Raw genomic sequence first — 23,132 nt, 5'->3', positions numbered from 1 at the left:
AAATAAAAACTGGGATACTACACCAGATGCAAAATGCTCATTGGTTCTTCCCAAATCAAACCCATTAAATATACAAACCAATATAAAGTTCTTCAAAATTAAAAACGAAGGTATGTTTTTGGGATTCAGAGTCATCAATTAGATATATGGAGACACTAAAAAGTAGAGACACTCACCTTCACACTTCTGAGTAGTCTCACTCTGCTTGTGACCAGCAGGGCATTTGCATTCAAAAGAGCCTACTGTATTGATGCAGTTTCCTCCCTGACATATCCCAGGAATAGCTTGGCACTCATCAACATCTGCAAAAAGAAAGCATTTTAAACATAGATACCACTGATTTTGAGACTATCTTTTTTTTTAATGTATAGTAAAAGTTCGGTTTTTCTCAAGAGAATGGTGTGAGTCAGGACCCCTTTGTATGCATATTTTTATTTTATTTATTTTTTGTATGAATATTTTTAAATTAATTTAAAGAATATGTATACGTTATAGATTTCATTTTGTTTCCTGATTTTTTTGTTTTGAAATTTTATTTATAAAATCCTTCCATGTTATTATACGGACAACAAATCTCTTGCTTTGGTGTGCTGCAGAATACTTCTGAGTGTGTTCACTCTCCTGGGGATGGGCACTCAGTATGTACCTCCAACTTCTCACCACCTCAGTAAATAATACAATGAATGGGTTCCTACTATGTCTCTTTATGGAGTTGAGTGAACGTGGACTTGAAGGACTCAAATGATTCCTTATTCTTTTGCTGTAGACACAAAACAGAATTACTAGATAACAGGGTATATATACAACCAATCTATAATAATAAAAGCATACTATGCTAATTAGACCGGATGTCCTTCCATCCTTCCGGACAAAGCCGGGGCTGCTAGGGAAGCCCAGGTCACAGGTGCCAGAGGGAGCTGGTGCCGGCAGCTGGGGGAAGGAAGGCCTACTCTTGCACAAATTTCGTGCATCAGGCCTCTAGTGTGAATAAATAATGCCCAATGGTCAGAAAGCCCTCAGTAGTCTTAATACCACCAGCAATCTACACACCTATGAGTAGTCCACACACCTCTACTGTTCATGAGGATTCTTGTGTTTTCTCTTCCTTGCCATCACATGATATAATTATCCAATATCCTAATTTTCTTTGGCCTAATAATTGTAAAAGCATATTAATGATCAATTTTAGTTTTCATATACCTAAATATTAGTTTCATGTTTGTAATCTTTTAGATTTCCTCATCTGAAAGTTGTGTTTATCCCTTAAGCATTGCTATACTGAGGTGGTTGTATTTTTGTTTTGTAAATTTAAAACCTTTTCTGTTTTAGACATGGCAATTATCTTTCTGATCCTTTAAGCTATTAATTTTATTCACTTAGGAACAGATATCCTTAATGTTGACAAAATTAAATTCTAGAAACTATTATAAAGATTTTCAGACAAATCAAAGCTGAGACTCTACAAAAAATGTTAAAGGAAGTTCTTCAGGAAAAACAAAAATACGATGGAAATTATGGTCTACACAAAAAAATGAAAGGCGCTAAAAATTATAAATATTTTGATAAATATAAAAGACATGTTTCTCAGTTTTAAATAATCTTAAAGATTACTGGTTGTTGAAATTAACAGCAACAATAACAATATTGTATTCTGGAAGGTATAAAATACATAGAAGTAAAAAGTTCAACCACAATAGCATAGAGGATTAAAGCAGAAAATGGAAGATTACATCAATTATTACAAGTGAAGTGGCATAATATTATTTGAAAACAGACTGTATTAAATTAAATAAGAAATGAGAAACAAATTACAAACATAAACAAAGAGGCAGAGTTAATAATTCAATTTTGGAGATAAAATGAAATACTAAAATATACTCAGTCTAATAGGGGTAGGAAAAGAGAAAAAGAAATAAAGAACAGGTGAGATAAAAATACAGGAAATAGCCGAAACCGGTTTGGCTCAGTGGATAGAGCGTCGGCCTGTGGACTGAAAGGTCCCAGGTTCGATTCCGGTCAAGGGCATGTACCTGGGTTGCGGGCACATCCCCAGTAGGAAATGTGCAGGAGGCAGCTGATCGATGTTTCTCTCTCATCGATGTTTCTAACTCTCTATCTCTCTCCCTTTCTCTCTGTAAAAATCAATAAAATATATTTAAAAAAAATACAGGAAATAGTAAGATGTAGATTTAAACACAATAATATTGATATAACCTAAAATGTAAATGATATAAAGAATACAATTAAAAAGGCTGAGATGATCAAATTTAATGTAAAAAGGCAAAATAGGAAACCCACTTTGTCAAAGATAGCTTAAAAAGTAAAAGGTGACAAAACTATATCATGTTCACTAATGAAAAGAAAGCTGGAATGGCTATATTAATATTATACAAAGTGTTCATCAGAATAAGAAATATTACCATGAATAAAGATGGATATTTCAGGATGACAAAGGGCTCAGTTCATTAGAGGACATAATAATGTTAAACGTGTATGCACAGATAACAAACTGTTAAACACTCAAAACAAAAACTGACAGGACTGAAAAGAAAAAAAATAAACAAATCCACAATTACAATTGTAAATTTCCACATCAGTCTCTTAGGAACAAACAGAATAAGTGGACTAATAGAATAAGTAGACTAAAAATCAGCAGCAATCTACTATAAGAGCTGAACTATACTTTCAACCAACTTGTCCTAATTAACATTTATAGAACACTCCACCCAACTTTAGCAGAATACACATTATTTTCAAGAGCACACAGATATTTACCAAGATAGACTATATTCTGAGGGCATGTAAAAAGACTCATCTATATATATATATATAAAAGCCTAAGTGACTGAATGACCAAAGGACCAGTCGACCAGTCGCTATGATGCGCAATGACCACCAGGGGAAGATGCTCAATGCAGGAGCTGCCCCTGGTGGTCAGTGTGCTCCCACAGTGGGAGTGCTGCTCAGCTGACTGACTGGTGCCAGATGCTGCCGGGCTCACCACTGGTAAATGCAGCTGCGGTGGCGCGGGCCTCTCCTGCCTCCACAGCAGTGCTACCAAGTGGTAGCGTTAGATGCAGCAGGGCCAGGATGAGTGGGAGTGGTGCAGTGCCCAGCGGGGGCACAGGCTCCTCCCAAACCGCCTGCTGCTTTGCGCACTACTACATCCCTTGGGGGATATCAGACTGTTGGTTTTGGCCCAAAACAGGGGATTAGGCTGAAACTGGCAGTCCAACTCCCCCAAGGTGTCCCAGGTTGCGAGAGGGCACAGGCCAGGCTGAGGCACTTCATCAGTGCATGAATCCATGCACTGGGCCTCTAGTTTAATGTAAAAGGATTAAAATCACCTAAACTACGTTCTCTAAAACACAACAGAGTTAAACAAGAAATTAGTAACAGAAAATATCTGGGACATCCACAAATATGTGGAATTTAAACAATATACTTGGAAATGATCCATGGGTCAAAGAAAAAAATCACATAAAAAATCAGAACACATTTTTAATTAAATGAAAATGAAAGCACAAGATATCAAAATTTGTGGGATGCAGGTAAAGTGGTATGTAGAAATAGATACATAGCATTAAAATGCTTATTTTACAAAGAGAGAAAGATCTAAAATTGGTGATGTAAGTTTTTATATAAAGCAATTTTAAAAAGAGCAAATTAAACCTCAAGTAAACAAAAGCAAAAAAAAAAAATACAGAACTGCTGTCAAACAACAAAGAAAATCAGTAACTACTGGCTAGTAACCTGGCTATCTTTAAATAAGTAAAACTGACAGATCTCTGTCAAGACTGATCAAGATAAAGAAGACAGAGAACAATGAATGACCAGTATCTGGAATAAGAGTGGGTGTTATCACTACAAATTCTGTAGAGATTAAAAATAAATAGTATTGACAGCTAACTATATGACATTAAATTCACCAATTAAGACAAAATGTACAAATTCCTTAAAAATCCGAATATTAAGGCTTACTTGAGAACAAACATGAGTAAATCTATGTCTATTAAAGTAATTTAATCCATACTTTAAAAATCTTTTCACAAAGAAAATTTCAGATCTACATGGCTTTACTGTTGAACTCTTTCAAACATTTAAGAAGAAACAATAGTGGTTATATACAAATTCTTACAGAAAAAAAGATAAGAGGGGACACTGACTTACTCATTTTATTGAGCTAACATCACCCTGACACCAAAGCCAGACAAATATATTATGAGAAAGAAAACAATAGAATAATATATTTTTAGAATAGGCACACAAAAATTCTTAGCAAGTCAACTTTATCCTATATAATAAAAGCCTAATATGCAAATCAACCGAACGGTGGAATGACCGGTCACTATGATGCGCACTGACCACCAGGGAGCAGATGCTCAATATAGGAGCTGCCCCCAGCCCACAGGCCCCAGGCCAGCCAAGGTGGGTGCCAGCAGAAGCCCCCTGATTGCCCTGCTAACCGCCCCGCAGAGGAGGCGACCAGCAGTGATGGTGGGGGGTGGGGCCAGCTGGCAAGAGGGCTGGCACCACCCCCCGTTCACACTGATCATCTCCCAGGGGGCAACTGGCAGCGGCAGTGGTGGGGGGCGGGGCTGGCGAGTGGGTGGCACCAGACCAGCCAAGGCAGTTGCCAGCGGGAGCCTCCAATGGCCCTACCAGTTGCCCCGCAGATCAACCCTGATCACCGGCCAGGCCTAGGGACCCTACCCATGCAAATTGTGTGCCTCTAGTTAATATATAAAAATGGTAGTACATCATGACCAAGCGGGGTTATCCCAGGAATTTAAGGTTGTTTCAACATTCAAACATCAATCAGTTTAATTCATCATATTAACAGATTAAGGAAGAGAAAAGATGATTATCTTGTAGATGTGAAAAAAGCAAGTGACAGAATTCACCACTTATTCATCATTTTAAAAAATCTCAGTAAACCGGGAATAAAAGGGAACTTCTTCAACTGATAAAGAACGTGTGCCAAAAAACTACAGCTAACATACTATTGGGGATTGGGGAAAAATCCTTTGACTTAGAGTTTTTTAATCTATCATTTTATATCTATGTAAATTTGCCTTATTTTCTCTCTATGTAAAAGATAATCTCTAATTCAGTGTACTGTCATGATAAACACTGAACATAAAATAAATATAACATATAAGCATATGTAAATTTGCACTATTCAAATTAAAAGGTTAACATACATTTATTAATATATCTTTAATTACAAAACATGCTCATTGTAATAAATCTTAATGATACGAAAATAGAAAATTAAAGATATAACCATTAAAATAAGTTAGCTGTCTGTTCTTTTACTCTTATACATTCAGAGTGGTGGTCTGTTTAACACAAATAAGATCATACTTTGTGTGTTGTTCTACGTCTTGCTGTTCTCATTAAAAAAAGATTTTGTGGGTACATCTCTATGACAGTATATACTGATTTACCCTATTATTTTTTGATAAGCCCACAAGTTTGGTGTATGTTAGCTTGTAAAAGAGAATCCAAGCCTACAAAAGAACCTAGCATCCATATTATTTCTTCCTCACTTTAGCTATCTATATATATAAAATCCTAATATGCAAATAGACCAAACGGCAGAACAACCAACCAAACAACAGGTCGCTATGACATGCACTGACCACCAGGGAGCACAACAGGCATCGGCAGCAGGCAGCAGAGCACGAAACATGGCGGGCGTCAGCTGCGGCAGAATGGTGGAGCAGGTGATTGGGGGCGCCAGACCAAGGCGGGGCACTGGTTGCTGTCATCGGGGTGAGCCTCTGATAGTTACTGAAAATTCTTTGCTCCCACGCACCACAGTCCCGCCTGGCGCTTGCACCTGTTGCCAGCACTCTGCACCGGTCCAGATTGCTTGGCGACATCAGCATGTGTGAGCTGTGGCTGCAGGCCCTAATCACCCCTGAGGGCTTCTCCACCTCCCCCTGCTCCTGAGGGGCGATTGGGGTAGCAGCCACCACTCGTACCCGCTGATGGGACTGGATTTGCTTGCACCCACTGCTGGCACCAGCCCCAATCGCTCTGTGCCATCAGCAGGTGCAAGCGGGGCTGGCACTGTCAGTGCATGGGAGTGGCGGCGGAAGGAGTGGGGTTGCTGGCAGAGAAGGAACTGGGGGCCACGGCGGTAGGGGCCAGGTGGGGGTGGCGAGGATGGGCTGAGACCAATCCATACCCACTGCAGCCTCGCAGCCCACAGTTCCTTTAAAGGTACATGAATTCATGCACTGGGCCCCTAATCTGTCAATAAAACTGATTACAACAGCCCAGAATAATTTTATACTGAAATTATGGTAGATGTCTTTTAAAAATTTTTAAAAATTTTTATTAAATTTATTGGGGTGAGCTCTGGCTGGTTTACTCAGTGGTTAGATCGTTGGCCTTCAGACTGAAGGGTCACAGGTTTGATTCCAGTCAAGGGCATGCACCTCGGTTGCAGGCTCCATCCTGGTCCTGGAGGCAACCAATCTATGTGTCTTTCTCACATTGATGTTTCTCTCTCTGTGTCTCTCCCCCTCCCTTCCACTCTCTCTAAAAAATCAATAGAAAAAATATCCTCAGGTGAGGATTAACAAAAAAGAAAAAGAAAAAAATTTTACTGGGGTAACATCAGTTAATAAAATTATATAGGTTTCAAGTGTACAATTCTATAATATATCATCTGTATATTGTATTGTGTGCCTACCACCCAAGTCAAGTCTTCTTCCATCACCATTTATCCCCCCATACCCTCTACCAGGCTAACTCTGAGTAGGTGAAAACCTAAGCAATTAGAGTTGAACTCTTAGGTGCCTTTCCTTGCTTAGTACTACCTGCTCATAGGAAATGCCTCCCAATACATCAGCCAGAAAGAGGGCTCTTATCATCCAGTTTCCTAATCATGTTGACTGAAGGCAATTACTGTGATACACTACTATATTATCATGTAAAACGGGTCTTAACTGAAACCCTTATTAAAAGGACCTAAAAAAATGACAAAACTTAGTACAGATCTAAAATACTAACCACAATCCAATCTTGGCACCTTTACATAGTTATTTTTATTTTATGTGATCTCTCAGTCCACAAAAATAGTCTTATTAAAGGATATCTGACTCAAACAAAAAGCAACTACAGTGAAATATATGACAAGAAGTTTATACACCAAACAGTTTAATTCAGAACATCCAAACCGCATTATTTTTTAAATGTACTACATTTCCACTCTCATTACAATGTGGTATAAAATATCCCTAGAAACCTCTTTTCCTGGCAGATATATCAGAGAGAATATCATGGTATAAGCTGGAAAACAAGGCCAAACCTATAAATCCCTTAATACTATTCATAAAATCTTTTGACTACATATTTAGTAGATTCAGTAATTTTTCAAAGGAAAAAAGCAAACTGCCTAAATAGTATTTTCCTAGAAGGAAAGATGAAACCTTTATTTTTTTAAGTATCCTAGACTACATAGCTATACAGAATTAATTTCTTTTAGGTAGATCAAGTTAATCATGAAAAAATAAAATTTTAAAGAAACCTAATAGAAATAATGAACTTGAACCTAGAGGCATACACAAATGCTCTATATAAAACTAAAAAAAAAGGCAAGACTCAGACCTTCAAACTATATGAGTTTCTACATCTTCAACATGCTAACATAAGCAACTACTAATGTCTGATTAGTTTTCCACTGCCCAGATTACTATACAGATGTGTTTCCATTTAGCCCTTCAATTCAGGCACAATGTTATTATTTCTTTACATGTTGAATTACTTCAAATCACATGTAAGAATTTTATGGAACAAAATTAAATCTTTTGAAATCTAAACCTTATATAATCACTTCAGTCTATTCTATACGGTTATAAATAATGTAACAAAGCAATAGTAATTCTAGTTCATGAACTCATTTACTCTCCAACTTCTCCAAATAAACTTGCTATAGAGAATCAAACTAATTTTATTATATAAATTAGTACTAGATGGTATATTACTTTTAGTTCACATTAAAATATGGAAAATTTGTGCAGTGGTACATATAAAAATTGTTCATTTGCCCTAGCTAGTTTGGCTCAGTGGATTATAGTGTTGGCCTGTGGACTGAAGGGTCCCAGGTTCGATTCTGGCCCAGGAAACATTTGATTCTGGGTTGCAGGCTTGATCCCCAGAGGGGGTGTGAAGGAGGCAGCTGATCAATGATTCTCTCTCATCATTGATGTTTCTACCTCTCTCTCCATCTTCCTTCCTCTCTGAAATCAATGAAGAAATATATATAAAAAATTGTTTATTTAATTTATATCTGTGGGAACCAAGGACCAATTCTTATTACTATATTTACTAGTGAATGTTTCTGAACTTTGCTTGTCACCAAATTAGATCCACTTTTAAAATATAAGTTCTTGGAGAAACCAAGATGGCAGCATAGGTAAACACCAGAGTTTGCTGCCTCAAACAACCACTTCAAAAATACAACTAAAAGATGGAATGGACATCATCCAGAACCACAGGAAGGCTGGCTGAGTGGAAATTCTACAACTAGAAGGAAAGAGAAAAGCATACAGAGACTCAGAGGAGGCGCAGTGCAGAAGTAAAATACTAAGGTACAGAGGCGCACACGAATTTGTGCATTGGGCCTCTAGTATTTCCATAAAAATGGATGTTAGCCATATTGGTTCCATTTCTAAAATGTAAGTTCTTATTTCTTATCTCAGTGATGTTCCACATGGTATTTGTTTTTCTATGAAAAGGAATGTCAATCTTTAAGTACAACAATTGAAGACTAGGTCTCTCTCATTCTGAAATCTGAGAAAAACAGAGTATCTTAGCAACCATTCAATATGGTTCGATTCAGCCAGAATACATGTTCATGTACTCACATAATTCAAACCAATAAATGGTCATCTCATCAAGCAAATATTAGTAACACCACCTGTAGGACTCTGCACTTGTAATAAAAAGACCAGAGCATGGTTCCCTCTCAATGTTCCTTATCTCAACAAATGTCATCATCATTTATTCATTGTCAAAGTCAGAAACCTAGGCGATAAACTCTGTTTCTCTTGTCTCACATCATTCCATCAATAACAAGTTTTACTTCCCATATATGCCTCAAATCTCCCCTCTGCCTCTACTCTAGTCTCAACCTCCATCATATACCACCTGTACTATTGCAGGCACCTTTCTTTGTTTCCACTCTGGCCCCCATAATTAATACTCTACCAAGAAACTAATTTTTTTTCAATATAAGTCTAATCAAGTACAGATTCTTACCTTAGAAGTGTGTAGACACTGCTACACTGCTTTTTGGTCAATGAGATGCTCTACAGAAGTTGGAGAGGAGTTGGGATATTCCCTTTATTTAAAAAAAAACACCACTTGCTTATTCTTCCTTATGCCCACAAGATTCTCTTTTCTTTTTATTATAGTTTTGTGCTTTCAATCACCTTTATCTATTTTAGAAAATTTTTCTATTTTATCTTTGAGCATATTTTCAGTTCCTTTCATCAGCTTTCTCTAGTCTGACTTCATTATGTATCAGTTTCTTTATAATCATTCTTTACTGTTCTTTGACATTGACTATTGATTTCCTTAAGCTTACCCATTGTCACTGATTCTTTTCAGTTACATATATGTTTGTATATAAATATGTATACATGCATTATTTCCCTTCCACTAGGTAAAGATTTAAATCCTTTTTCAATTTATTTCTTGAGTATTATCAATTCATTTTTATCTCTGAGTGTCTTTACTGAACTTATAACTCTCCCTGTAAGTACTTTATAAAAGAACCTCACTGTCTTTCATTTACTTGAGATACGAGAGAAGTATATGAACTTGGTATTTATTTAGGAACTCTTTGAAGCATATTCATCTGCCTTTTTTTTTAATATTCTTCTCTCCTTTTTTCAGATTTTTTTGTTTGTTTTTTATGTAAGCCTTTTCTCTTTACTACTCTTTAAATGGTGTTATTTCCTGCTGAAGCAAGAAAGGGGGTAGATAGCCAAGAGGAAATGGATTGGTTTAAAAACTTCCATAGGAAATATTGCTTGAAACAGTTTCACACCCAACTCCCACCATTCCACACCCCTCCCCGGGGTATTCATTTTCAACTTGCAGGTGGTGATGTGGCTCCCACCTTATGCCTTTTCAGATACTCACTCTGTTTTGCTCATGAGTGGTTCTTACATCCTCTTTTACATTCCCTCTCCTTTACCTCAGAGAGTGTCTCTGAGCTGGAAGGCTGGGTAGTGGATATGAGAAATGGTTTGCCTCCAAAGTTTCTCCTTCACCATCCCTTCTTTACTCTGAGGGTGTCCAGTAGATCTATCTCACAGGGACATTCTCTTCCACTCCAATGGAACATCCACAACCACTGAATGGCATTTCAGGATGTTGGTACTCATAGAAGATTCTCCTTGTCCCAGTGACTTCCAACAACTGCCTGTGTTCCTCACTTCTTTTAACTGGAGGGTTGTTGAGCTTTATTTTAGCATGCCTTGTTTTCTATTATCCATGTTAGAAGAAGGGGAATATTCTGCTATTTTAAATAAGAGTGTCTATAATCAAGTATATTTTAAGTAAAATTTTTTAATTGTATTGGAATGGCTTTTATATTCACACAATATGAATTAAAATTGAACTTTGCAATGATCTGGTTAACTTAGTCAATGTAGACAGCCAAGATAAATTTGTCTTTAATAACTTATGCTAATCAAATGAACCAAATCTCCTTTTTATTTAGTGCTATATAGAAGGCCTAGAAATAACTTTCTACTTTGGACATCTTCCTCCGTCTACAATGGAGGAACTAGCCATATTTATCTGATTTTAGCTGAGATTAAACTTCTCTACATTATTCATGTGCAGTATAACTAAAGGAATTAAATATTTCTGTACAATATACCATTGGAAAAGAGGTCACACCAGCATTTGTTGTGCAGGGAGTGACTTGGGGTCTATACTGCTTACCGAGTTGTAATTTTTAACCATATTCTTTTCTAACTCAGTTTTTCCTTTTTGTCCTTGAATTCCACTCTATTTGATGTTGATTTTGCTATTTTGGCTTCATTTTATTTATATTTTTCCTGCAGTTTCCTTGTCCTATTTTCACTCTTTTTTTGTTAGTTATTGCTGTTAATCCTCACTCAAGAATATTTTTCCATTGATTTTTAGAGACTGGAAGGGAGGGAGGGGAAGAGAGAGAAAACAGCATATGTACATTGCAGTTTAAAATTTGTAAATATTCTTGAAAAGGGGCCTAACACCAATTTTTAAAACTTTGTAAGTTTCTCATTTTATGATAGCTTAAATCTTTAAGATCTATGTTAATTAGTTTTGGTCCTTTTACTATATAATAAAATAGAAGAAAATACCATACAAGATTACATGTGATTAGCCATAGGCACAGAGGCTTGAACTGAAATGGCTCTCAATATGGAAGGAGTCAAGACTCGCCATGCCTGACCTCATAGCACCCTAGGAATGCCCACCTTTCCAACACTGCTTATTTAAGGCCAGAAAGTCAATATGGCAACAGTTATATTAACTGCTTTCCTTATAGCTTAATTTTTGAAAAACATTTAATTTTCTGTTGGCCCTGATTTTTCAGTTATTCTGTTTATTACATGATCATGTTTCAGTCCCTCTTAGGCCATTGACAGGGTAATTTTCTAATTGCGTCACCTATGGGATAACATTATGTTCAGAACTTCAGAATGTCCACCCTTCATTAATATAAACCATGTTTTAGAACCAATATTAAGATATTTACAGTTATCATCTACACAGCTGAAATTTATCAACTCTATAAAAACATTTAATTATCCTATTAAAAGATGACTATTATAAAGAAAAGTATGACATGTACATATCATGTTTTATTATGTTATTTTTTCATGCCCTATATCTTCCAAGTTAATTTGGCAGCAGTATTTGGGAAACAGTCTAGGAATTTAAAGGGAAAAATAAAATCACAGTAAGATGTGGTCTTAAAATAGCCTAAACTGTGGATTACTATTTAATTGAGAACTTTCTGACTATGCCATGACTTTGAAATAAAGCAGAACTTTTTAAACTTGCTTTTCCAGGCATTTTAACCATGTGGCAAATTTCATTTTGCTCCTGTGGCTCTATTAATCTATTAGATTTTTTTTAGGGAAATGGAGCCCAAAACTTATCTTTGCTACATAAACATAATCAAATAAATAGGACTTCAGACATTACCAAATCCTGAAGGACATTCAGAAAGTTTGAGATCAGGTCATACATTTTTAGTAACTGTGTTCAGAAAACTGGAGCTCTCTGACAAAATAGCAGGCTAGAAAAGCGTAAGTGCAAATACAGAAGATGAGGAGAGTCAATAACTTGGGATTTTCTGGTTGAAGTTAAAGGCTTTTCTCAACCTGGACTATTTCTATGAAAAGTGGTTTTGGGAAGTATTTTAATTTTAATCACATTTATTAATTCAAAAGATATTTACTAAGCATCAATTGCATGTTAGACACTAGAATTAATGAATGGAACAGAGACATTAATGAATAAAACATATATCTTCCCTAATGAAGCTTATATTCTAGCTGGGGGAGAATAAAGACAATAAATAAGCAAGTATATTAGAATAAAACAAAAAGTGCTACTCTAACAAGTCTAGTCAGTATTAATCTACTAAATCTATACAGTTCTTCATCTTTAATGGTAATCTATGTAAGTTATATGGTAATTTATATACTAATCTGGGAAATCTATGTAGTATAGTGAATACTAGATAATCTATAGTATAACTTATCTTCTATTTAAAAAAATTATTGCTTTATCAGGAACTATATGTAATCAGACTGATAGTTGTATCAAATTGAGCCTATGTACAAACTCTGCAATCTACAATTCTCATTTGAGTTTTAGGACACTGGACTGGCTTCCTGTAATATGCGATTTACATGGCTGAGTAGATGACATCTCTGCCTCTGCCACGGGATATTAACATCAATTTGAAAAACTTCAGATCTAGCTTTTTATATGATTTAATTATAACAAATAAACCTAACTTCCATGTCTAAAATATGAATAATACAATTTCTTTTAATAATACAAGAGTACTTTTCCATGATCCTACTGCCTTTTGAGAGTTCATTACAGAGCTCTGTTTCTAAGCTCTAAAAATGGGTTTAGTACATATGGTATCAGAGAAGTAGACAAAAAAAATGATAAGAATCATGGTGGCTTGAAATTAAGGCAATTATCCAGTGACTATGTAACAAGTTTTGGCTACTTGGCTTGGAATTTACTGTTGCAGTATCCTCAGAGACCTAATCTAGCCCTGATATATAAAACTAGTGGCCCGGTGCATGACATTTGTGCATAGAGGGGAGCGGGGTTCCCTCAGCCCAGCCTGCAACCTCTCCAACTGGGGACCCCTTGGGGGATGTCTGACTGCCCGTTTAGGCCCGATCCCTGTGGGCCTCGAGCAGTTGACATCCCTCTCACAATCTGGGACCACTGGCTCCTAACCGCTCACCTGCCTGTCTGTCTGATTGCCCCTAACCCCTCTGCCTGCCTGCCCGATCACCCCTAACTGCCTCTGCCTGCCTGCCTGATAGCCCCTAACTGCCCTTCCCTGCTGGCCTGATCTCGTCCCCAACTGCCCTCCCCTGCCAGCCAATTTGGTTCTGATTGGGCAGTTTCTATGCCAATCAGCGTCAAAAGCTCCGCCTCCTAGGCAGCCATTGGCTCCTCACAGTTCACCCAGATTTGGTTCTGATTGGTCGATTTCTATGCCAGTCAGCATCTCCAGACCTATATCTGGGCCTGATCAGAGAGGTGGGGCTGATCAGCAGCCCCCATGGAGGCCCTAAGAGAAACAGAGGCGCAGCTGCTGATGAAGCCGGAGAGAAAGAGAGAGGCAATGGCTGATCAACAGCTGCCACAGAGGCTGCAGATCAGACCCTTCCTCTCCCTCCTGGCCTCTCTCCATGCCTGATCCGTAACCGCCTCAGCAGTCAGTGCTGGGTCGCTGCACCCGCACCAGTGGCCGTCAGTGCCGGGTCACTACTGCAACCCAGCACTGACTACAGGACTGACTTCCATTGTTTGGTCGAGCCTTTGGTTGGTCATTACAGACCCTGGGTTTTTATATATTAGGATATGTATCAGAATGAGTTTGGGAAAATTGCCTGCAGACAAGATAGCAAACAACCAGGTTATAAACTCTGAAATAATTGGAATCCTAGAAGTCCACACTTTGTCTTTGAAGACACTATTAATTGGGTATTGGGTAGCTCTCTTCTCCCTGTTGCCTAGGCTCGGGTTCTCATTTCTTGAATGAGATTAGGAAAAAGGAATAAAATGTTTTTTTCTGAGTATTTACATGTGTATAGTTTGAGGAGCTGTGGAAGAGAGCATAGAGTGCCAAGTGGATGAAGACATCGAATGGTTTGTCTTCTGACTCTATTAAATATCTTAAACTGTATTTTAAAATTTTGTCCAATTTTTCATATTACCTCTCGCTTCTCCATTTATGTCAAGAGTTGAAAAATAATTAGTTATTAGGTGCCCAAAAGATAAGCCATCTCTGGTCATGCTTGCTAATGAAGCTGCTCTCAGAAATGGTACAGGGTTAAAGGTTACCCCCCATAGTGGCAGGTCCTTCAAGTGCAGTGAAAGAAGACCTGACATGTGGGTGACTCTGTACATAGGCAGACAGCTAACTCACCTTGGCAAGCTCCAGTGCGGATGTTGGGGATAAAGCCCCGCCGGCAGGGCTGAGGCTGGGCGGGACACATCTCACAGGGGTGGCCCCAGGCCCGGCCAATGGTGGCACAGCACAGAGTCTTCGTGCAGACAATGCCTGTCAGCTGCCCTTGGCACATCTGGTTGTTGACCTGAGTGAAACATGGGCCAGTCCTGTAATCTGGAATGTGAAAGAAGATGAAAAGACAGGTTTACTGATCACACACCAATCTTACTCTAGTATCTCCAAATACATAAAGCAGAGTCTATTTCTTCTGACTAAAGTGGCTAAAGACAAAAGGTCAGAAAGTTTCATTTTGAAAATTCATTTTTCAAAACATGAGACTTTAGTGTAGTCTACAACATTAGACATTGTAAGTGGGTGGCTCAGGGGCTGTGTCTGGGACACAGATGTGTTTTCTTGGCCCGCATAATGTTTTAAAAGAATTTAAATTTAGTAGCCAACATTTTTAAATTGGGAACTTTCACATGAAATTTTTATTTCTGGATTTTCTTGAAAAGCTGAAACTCTGGCCATGCTAGCCTGCCATGCTTCATGGCAGCGATGGAGCCATGTGCACCCTCTGTGTGACACCGCTCCCCAGCCACTCCCAGCACTCCTCACTCATTCACATGCCCCGCCTGATCCCTGGCGCCTGCTTGAATAACTTCTCTTACCTAGTGAAGATTTTCTTTCCTTACTAGGTAGATAACAGTTCACAAAATCAAAACAGAACCGATAAAGATATATCCTTCCATATCACAAATATATTTGGCCAGTCTAATAATTTATGAATATCTAGGTCTAACAATTTGATTTTTGTTTGTGTGTCAGTCTGTTTAGTTGTATATGTAGCTCAGCTAGCTAGAAAGACAGTACTAAGGAGGCTCATAGTCATGGATTCTTTCTAAGTAAGTTAATATTATATGACCTCCATTCTCTAGAAGATGACTATACCATTGTTCAACTTTGTTATGATGGCAATAAAAATGTTTGCAAATGTATGTCACATATGATCAGTAGGAAGAGTTTTCTGTGAATATTAAGGACAGTCTATTTAGACCCCCACATCTCAAAGTGTGGTCCATGGACTAGCAACTTACTGGTAGTGCATCACTTGGGAGCTGGTGAAAAACGCCAACTCAGGTTCCACTTCAGAATCACTGAACCAGAATCTGCGTTTTAACAAGATATTCAGGAGGTCCATATGCACTTTAAGGTTTAAGAAGGACTGATCTAGACTGGGCAACTTGAAAGTGAGGCATTCCTACTTTACACCTCTTCCTGCTATAATTTACTTCAATGAAATTTTTAGATGATCAGTATATGTACTTTTAAGCAGAACTGAAACATTAAATCATTTTTAATTTGAATGTTGTTGCTGCTGTTTTGAGAAACACAGAAAATAAAGGTCAGTTTCCTGAAGACTGACCAATTAAATGATTAATATTTCTTAAAAATTACAACAGAAATATGTGGGGGAAAATTTCCCTTTCACAGAGATGTATGCATGCAGCTTATTAACTCTTGGGAATGTAACATAATAGTCAGGATTTCATAACAAGCCCTAATGCAAGGAAAAGCCAGAACAGTTTATTTGAGATTTTTAAAAGACAAAAAATATCTCACATTCAAAGGAACAAGACTCAAAGGAAGCATGTGGAGGGGCGGGGGTGGAGAGGGGGGATACAGATGAGAGGAAAACATTGATTGGTTGCCTCCTACACAAACCCCACCCTGGGATTGAACCCAAAACCTAGTTATGTGCCCTGACCAGGAATGAAATCCACAACCTTTTGGTGTATGGGGTGATGCACCCACCAACTGAGTAATCCAACCAGGGCTGTTGATGAGGTTTTATGAAAAACTGTTACTGGACAATATCAAACTTGGATATAATTTAACATTTAAAATGCTTAGATATCATCTAAATGCTATAGAATGACAAAAATACAACTTAAACCCACATAAAACTTCTATTTTTTTAATGAAGAGTGAGGTTTTCTCATATAGAGAACACTTTAAAAGTTCATTATAAAGAAACAAAATTTGAAAGAGGGAACACCTTTTTAGCAAGCTGCTTTAACATTCTGTTACTCTGCAGCTGAAGTTCAACCAAAATAGTTCACTGTAATCCCTTACATAAGAACAACAGATGTGCTGGCTACAAATCACATTTCTGAAAAAGACCATCTTTGTAGTATACACGTAGATATGTCAACCTTGTAAATAAGCATGCTTCACACACCACAAATTGCCAGGTTATAAATTTTTTAAACCTACTCTACTGTCCTCCAGAGAACACATTATTTTGCCATTTTAAATAAATATTAGACTCACAACAAAGTAAGTCAAGTTCTGAAGAAATTGAGGAAAAGTTTTCACAAAAAATATAAAATGCTTATTTCTTTGGTAGATTCATGCATATATACCTATGTTGACATTCTGTACACATTTAGGATTCCCAGAGAGAAGCCTGCATAATCTCTCTCATAATCCCATTCTTAAATAAACCAACTTGTCAAGAAATTCATTCCTTCTAACTGCAACGCCTCCTTAGAATTATGTCCTTTCAGTCTGTCTCTTTAGAGAAGAGGTGTATCTGGAAAATGATAGATGTGTGTCCTTTCATGTTGAAGGTTCTAATAAAGCCAACCTCAGACTCCCCTCCCTAAGAACAGAGTTTATGCCATTCCTTATTTCTTTTGCCTAAATTTCCTTCCTTACAAATTGTGATGAACCTAGTTTCTTATATGATTGTGTTTTACTTTCGGGTTGGCAACTGATTACTTTAAAATTTAAACTTACAATGTCACCTCATTATTCAAGAATTACTAACATGTATGTGAACAAATATTAGAGATTGAAAAGGGATTTAATTTTCTTAGATCAAAACATTCTATTCCAAACTTTACAGTATTTTAATTATGGTCAAAGAGTTCTAAATTAAATGTTAATAAGTTCTTAATTAAATGTTATTGGCTATGGATTCTCTTCACCAAGATTTCATCATGGGTCAGATATTGTATGCCATCCTAACCATGCATAGTCAAGGAAAGGACACACTTGCAGTGTGTTAACAAAGTATAAAAGAAGAGACCTCCTTATCACTTTGGTAGCTGGAACCAGTGGGTTAGAAAGAGGTATTTCCCTCATTATTATATGAGCAAGAAAATGTTGTTTAAAATTAGCTTGTGAAATGCCGGGAGCCGGTCCATCCTTGCTGTTTCAAGGGACCTGGCATATATGGCATACTGTTCTTAATATGTTTGCTCCCCTTAGCGCTGTGTGTTTTAACCAAGGTCACCTCTCCAAGAAAGGTTGTTTCCCCAGGTAGGAATTTTTCCCTGAAGTCAGGGAGGGGATGCCTCTCCTAGAAAGGTTGTTTCCCCAGGTAGAGATTTTTCCCTGAAGTCAGGGAGGGGATGAAACTCCTTAACTAAGTGCCAGGTGGGTAGTGAATCACTTTAACTACAAACAATCATGCTTAAGCTACATAATCTTTACTCCCTGGAATGGAGATAAGAAACGCCCTAACCTTTGTAATAGAGATTGATAGGATTGAATCAACTGGTATAAATACAGTTGTAACAAGACAGCAGAACACAGAACTCATGAGACAGTATTCAGAAGACAGAACCTACACGGAGCCTGGAGACAGAAGAACTTCGCTGGAGAGAACATGGCAATAGATCCTGGACTGAACCTGACTATAGAACATGGCAAGAGAACCTGACTAGAACCTGGTGACTGAACCTGGCTGGAGATCTGAAGCAGAACCTCTCTGGAGATCCAGACCAGAACTTGGCTAGAGATCCTGGCTAGGCTGCTGATCAACTGAACGCTGTCTCCGTGTCATTCCTTCTTCGCCGACTCCGTCCACACCTTTGGGGACCCCTGGACCCGCTGGGGTTGGACCCCGGCAGTGAAACACAAATATTATTATTTTGATATCCTAATATCTAAGAGCAGTATATCATGTTAACTTGTTTTATATAATTTCACTTTCATTGACATTAAGCAAATGGTGCAGTTAACAAACTCATCAAATGATTTGGTGCTTGCTGCTTCTTTCTGTAACTTCATTAAAGTACAACTTATATATCATATATTTACCTGTCTTAAATGTACAATCCAATAATTTTTAGTAATTGCACAACCTTTACTGCATTCCAAATTTTGTTTTTGTTTTGTTTTGATTTTGGCTTCTCAGCAGGTATTTTTTTAAAAAATTATAATTGACATACAATATTATGTTAGTTTCAGGTGTGCAACATGGTGATTAAACATGTATATACCTTACAAAGTGATCACCAAGGTAAGTCTACTAGTCATCTGTCCCCATACATAGTTATTATAATACTAGAGGCCCGGTGCATGAAATTCGTGCACAGGGGGATGGGGGTCCCTCAGCCCAGCCTGCCCCTCTCACAGTCCGGAGCCCTCAGGGGAGGGCCGCGGAGACTCGGAGCAAGCACTCTGTGTGTGTGTGTGTGTGTGTGTGTGTGTGTGTGTGTGTGTCCCCGCTGGGGGCCTGCCCTCAGCTGCGCCACAGAGGCTCACGCCTGCGTGTTGTTCTCTCAGGCTTGGGGCCACGCCCAGCCCCTCCTCCTGAGCTGGTTGTGATCATTACGGAGCCCCAAACTCATTTGCATATTACATATATATATATATATATATATATATATAAAATTAAGTATATTCTCTATGCTGTACTTTATAACTATTTGACTTAATTTATAACTAAAAGTGTGTACTTCTTATCCCTTACCACAATCCGATTTTGGAACGTTTGCATCACCCCAAAAAGATTCATTGTGCCAATTTCCAGCCCCAGTCATCCATGAATCTACTTCTGTCACTATAAAATTGCCTTTTCTGGAAATTTATATGAGTGGAATCATATAATATGTTGTCTTTTTTGGCTGGCTTCTTGAGCTTAGCACAATGGATCATCCATGCTATGGCATGAGTCAGTTCTTGACTCCTTTTTCCAGCTGAATAATATTCCATTGTATGAAAAAAAAAATATTCCATTGTATGAATATAGCACATCTGCTAATCAGTGGCCATCTGCTGAGTTGTATGGCAAATGTATGTTTAACTTTTTATGAAACTGCCAAACTGTTTTCCAATATAGCTTCGCCATTTTATATTCTTACCAGCAATGAATGTGGGCTCCAATTTTCCACATCCTTCTAATATCTTTTATTTATTATCTTTTTAATTATATCCTATGTTACCATTTTACTTTAAATAAACATAATTGAATATATTTGAGAATTTTGCTATTTGTATATATAAAAGGCTAAGTGACCGGCAGTCAATCCAACTGGCTGGTACAAATGACACACTGGCAATTTAAAAATAAACGTTGACTCACGCATGCATGATACATATAAAGCTCTCACTGGCACCACTGCTATTATAGAGAAAGGGCGAATAGTGATATTAGAATATCAAATCCTCTGGTTTACAGGACAGCACTCCAACCATTGAGCCACAGAGGCCAGGGTTAGAGTCCCAATTTTTAAACATTCTCATGTTATTTGCAAGTATTACTAATTAAGATCTATCTATCTATCTATATATATATATATATATATATATATATATATATATATATATATATATGGCTAAGTGACCAACCATCCGTCTATCCGTCCATCCGACCAACCAACCGGCCGGTACAAATGATGCACTGGCAATTTAAAAATGAACATTGACTTGCGCATGTGTGATACATATAAAGCTCTCGGTGGCACCATCTATTACAGAAAAAGGGAGAATAGTGATATTAAAATATTTTTAATTTTAATTTTATAATACTATCCTATCTAATAAAAGAGAAAAATGGTAATTGGCGTACGACGATACCCTTTTCATTGGCTAATCAGGGCTATATGCAAATTAACTGCCAACTAAGATTGGCAGTTAACTGCCAACAAGATGGCGGCTAATTTGCATATGTAGGCACAATGCAGGGAGGCGAAAGGGAAAGCAGGAAGAAGCCCCCTGCCACTAACAGTGATCGGAAACCCAGGGGGGAGCTAAGAGCTGGGGACAGGGCCCTGCCCCCCAGCCATGATCGGAGAATCAGGTGCCTTTTCCGCCCTGGCCAGTGATAGCAGGAAGTAGGGGTGGAGCCAGCGATGGGAGGTGGGCACGGTCGAAGCTGGCAGTCCCAGGAGCTAGGGGTCCCTTGCCTGGGCCTAAAGCGAAGCCCACGATCGCGGGGCCGCTGCAGCTGCGGGTCCCCGCTGCCCGAGCCGGACGCCTCAGCCAGAGGCGTTAGGCCTGGGCAAGGGCGGAGCCTGCAACTGCGGGGAGCTGGGGGTCCCCTGCCCAGGCCTGACACCTCTGCCGGAGGCCTCAGGCCTGGTCAAGGGGCCGATCCGGTGACTGGTGATTGGAGGGTGATGAGGGTCAACTCCTCTGGCCGAGGCATCAGGCCTGGGTGGGGGGCGGAGCCAGGGATTGGGGGGATATGATGGTCCCCTTGCCCAGGCCTGAAGCCTGGGTCAGAGGCGTCAGGCTTGGGCGGGGGGTGGAGCAAGCGATCAGAGGGAGATGGGGGTCCCCTGCCCAGGCATGATCCCTGGGCCAGAGGCCTCAGGCCTGGGCGGGGGCCAGAGCCAGTGATCGGGGGGAGATGGGGGTCCCCTGTCCAAGCCTGACACCTCTGGCGGAGGCGTCAGGCCTGGGCAAGGGGCCGATCAGGCAATCGGAGGGTGATGGGGGTCTACGCCTCTGGCCGAGGCATCAGGCCTGGGCAAGGGGAAGAGCCAGCAATTGGAGGGGTCTGGGGGTCCCCTGCCCAGGCCTGATGCCTGGGCCAGAGGCATCAGGCCTGGGCTGGGGGCAGAACCAGTGATGGGGGGAAATGAGGGTCCCCTGCCCAGGCCTGACGCCTCTGTCTGAGGTGTCAGGCCTGGGCAAGGGGCCGATCCTGAGATTGGAGGGTGATGGGGGTCAACGCCTGAGGGCTCCCAGTATGTGAGAGGGGGCAGGCTGGGCTGAGGGACACTCCCCCCCACACACACACCCAGTGCACGAATTTCGTGCACCGGGCCCCTAGTATTATATATACTATTTCGACATGTAATTTTTTGTAGTACTGTAATTACCACACGAATCTTTCTTCTAATTAATTTCCTTTCAATGTGCACAAATCCATGCACCAGGCTACTAGTAATTTCATAAGTCCACTTAATATAGCTAGAGATGCTAAACAATGCTAGATAACCAAAGCTGAGTATTATTTCTATGCAGACAATCAGACAACCTTTGGAGAGGTTACTGGAAGGTGAAGACAGAAATAGGTCTGGTGGGGGATTTGGGGTTTAGGAAAAAGAGATTTTGTTGTTATTTTTTTAATGTTATAGTTTTCTTCTGTTTTGTGGAAAAGATGAGCATTTCTAAAAGCCAATGGGAATGAGATGTAGTTAAAGGGGAGGGATTATAATTACTAAAGGAATAATAATATTTAGTACAAGATCCCTAAGGAGTCAGACTGAGTGAAACCGGAATTTGTGTGGAGCAGTTACCATAGATAGAAGAAAAGCACTTCTCTTGTAGCCTGAGGGAAGAAGGGCAGGACGCACAGAGATACAGGCATATTTATATAGTAGAGGGAAATGATCAATGTCCGCTCCCACCTATGTCTACTTCATGAAACAGGAGATGGGATGATAGGTCTTTGGTGGTGGGTGGCTGGAAGTCTGATCTTTGAGGCTGAAATGGTACTGCAGATACTGTGCATCAGAGCTGACCTGAGAACCCAGCAGGTTCCTAGGGGACATCCAGGGCCTCTCTTTGGTAGATGAACAAGATGAATTTACAGTGCCAACAATCAGCCTATTTTCTAGTGACTCTAGGCAGCTGACAGGCTCATTCAGAGATTAGGGTTCATCCATGGTTAGGGTTTTGTCTATTAGATGTGAAAAATAAATTCAGATGGCAAGGGAGTTTAGAGTATTGTTAATACATATTTTTAAATGATGGACCATGGAATCTATGGTGGATTAAATGGGAAGTGAGAAAGAGAGAGGATTGGAAGATTAAGTAGTAGGAGAAGGATTGTGAGAAACTGTTTATTGCCTTCACTATCTGATAAGCGTAGACAGAGAAACCCCCCCCCCCCCCACCACCACCACCCCACCAAGGCTGGGAGCCTTTGAAGCCCTAGCAAAGATTGGAGCTAGGCGCCACCTCTGTTTGTCCAGACAGTGGTAGCTGAAACTACTCCCCCATTTATTATTATGTAAATCTTTGCTGATGGGCTAGTCTGCCTGTTGCAGGGGGTCACCTGCCTAAGGGCTATGCTATGGGTGCATCCCAGAATCAATAAAAGCTTGGTGAGGCCTGAGCACGGGAGGAAGTCCTTCCCTTTGAGTTGGAC

The 23,132-nt window shown here is 39.3% G+C and overlaps 1 protein-coding gene across 1 annotated transcript in view; it reads right to left on the bottom strand.

Moving 5' to 3' along the window:
* FBN2 (fibrillin 2) overlaps window positions 1-23,132 on the bottom strand; it is a 253,809-nt gene that overhangs the window by 157,722 nt on the left and 72,955 nt on the right. The window contains exons 6-7 of the mRNA XM_059693719.1: window positions 14,714-14,911; window positions 177-302 (exon numbers count right to left, since the gene is read on the bottom strand). Of these exons, the coding sequence (XP_059549702.1) occupies window positions 177-302; window positions 14,714-14,911 (324 nt within the window). The remainder of the gene's footprint in view (window positions 1-176; window positions 303-14,713; window positions 14,912-23,132) is intronic.

Source organism: Myotis daubentonii, chromosome 4 (assembly GCF_963259705.1).
Source record: "Myotis daubentonii chromosome 4, mMyoDau2.1, whole genome shotgun sequence".
Classification (NCBI taxonomy): Eukaryota; Metazoa; Chordata; class Mammalia; order Chiroptera; family Vespertilionidae; genus Myotis; species Myotis daubentonii.
This window is presented reverse-complemented; position numbering and strand designations above follow the sequence as displayed.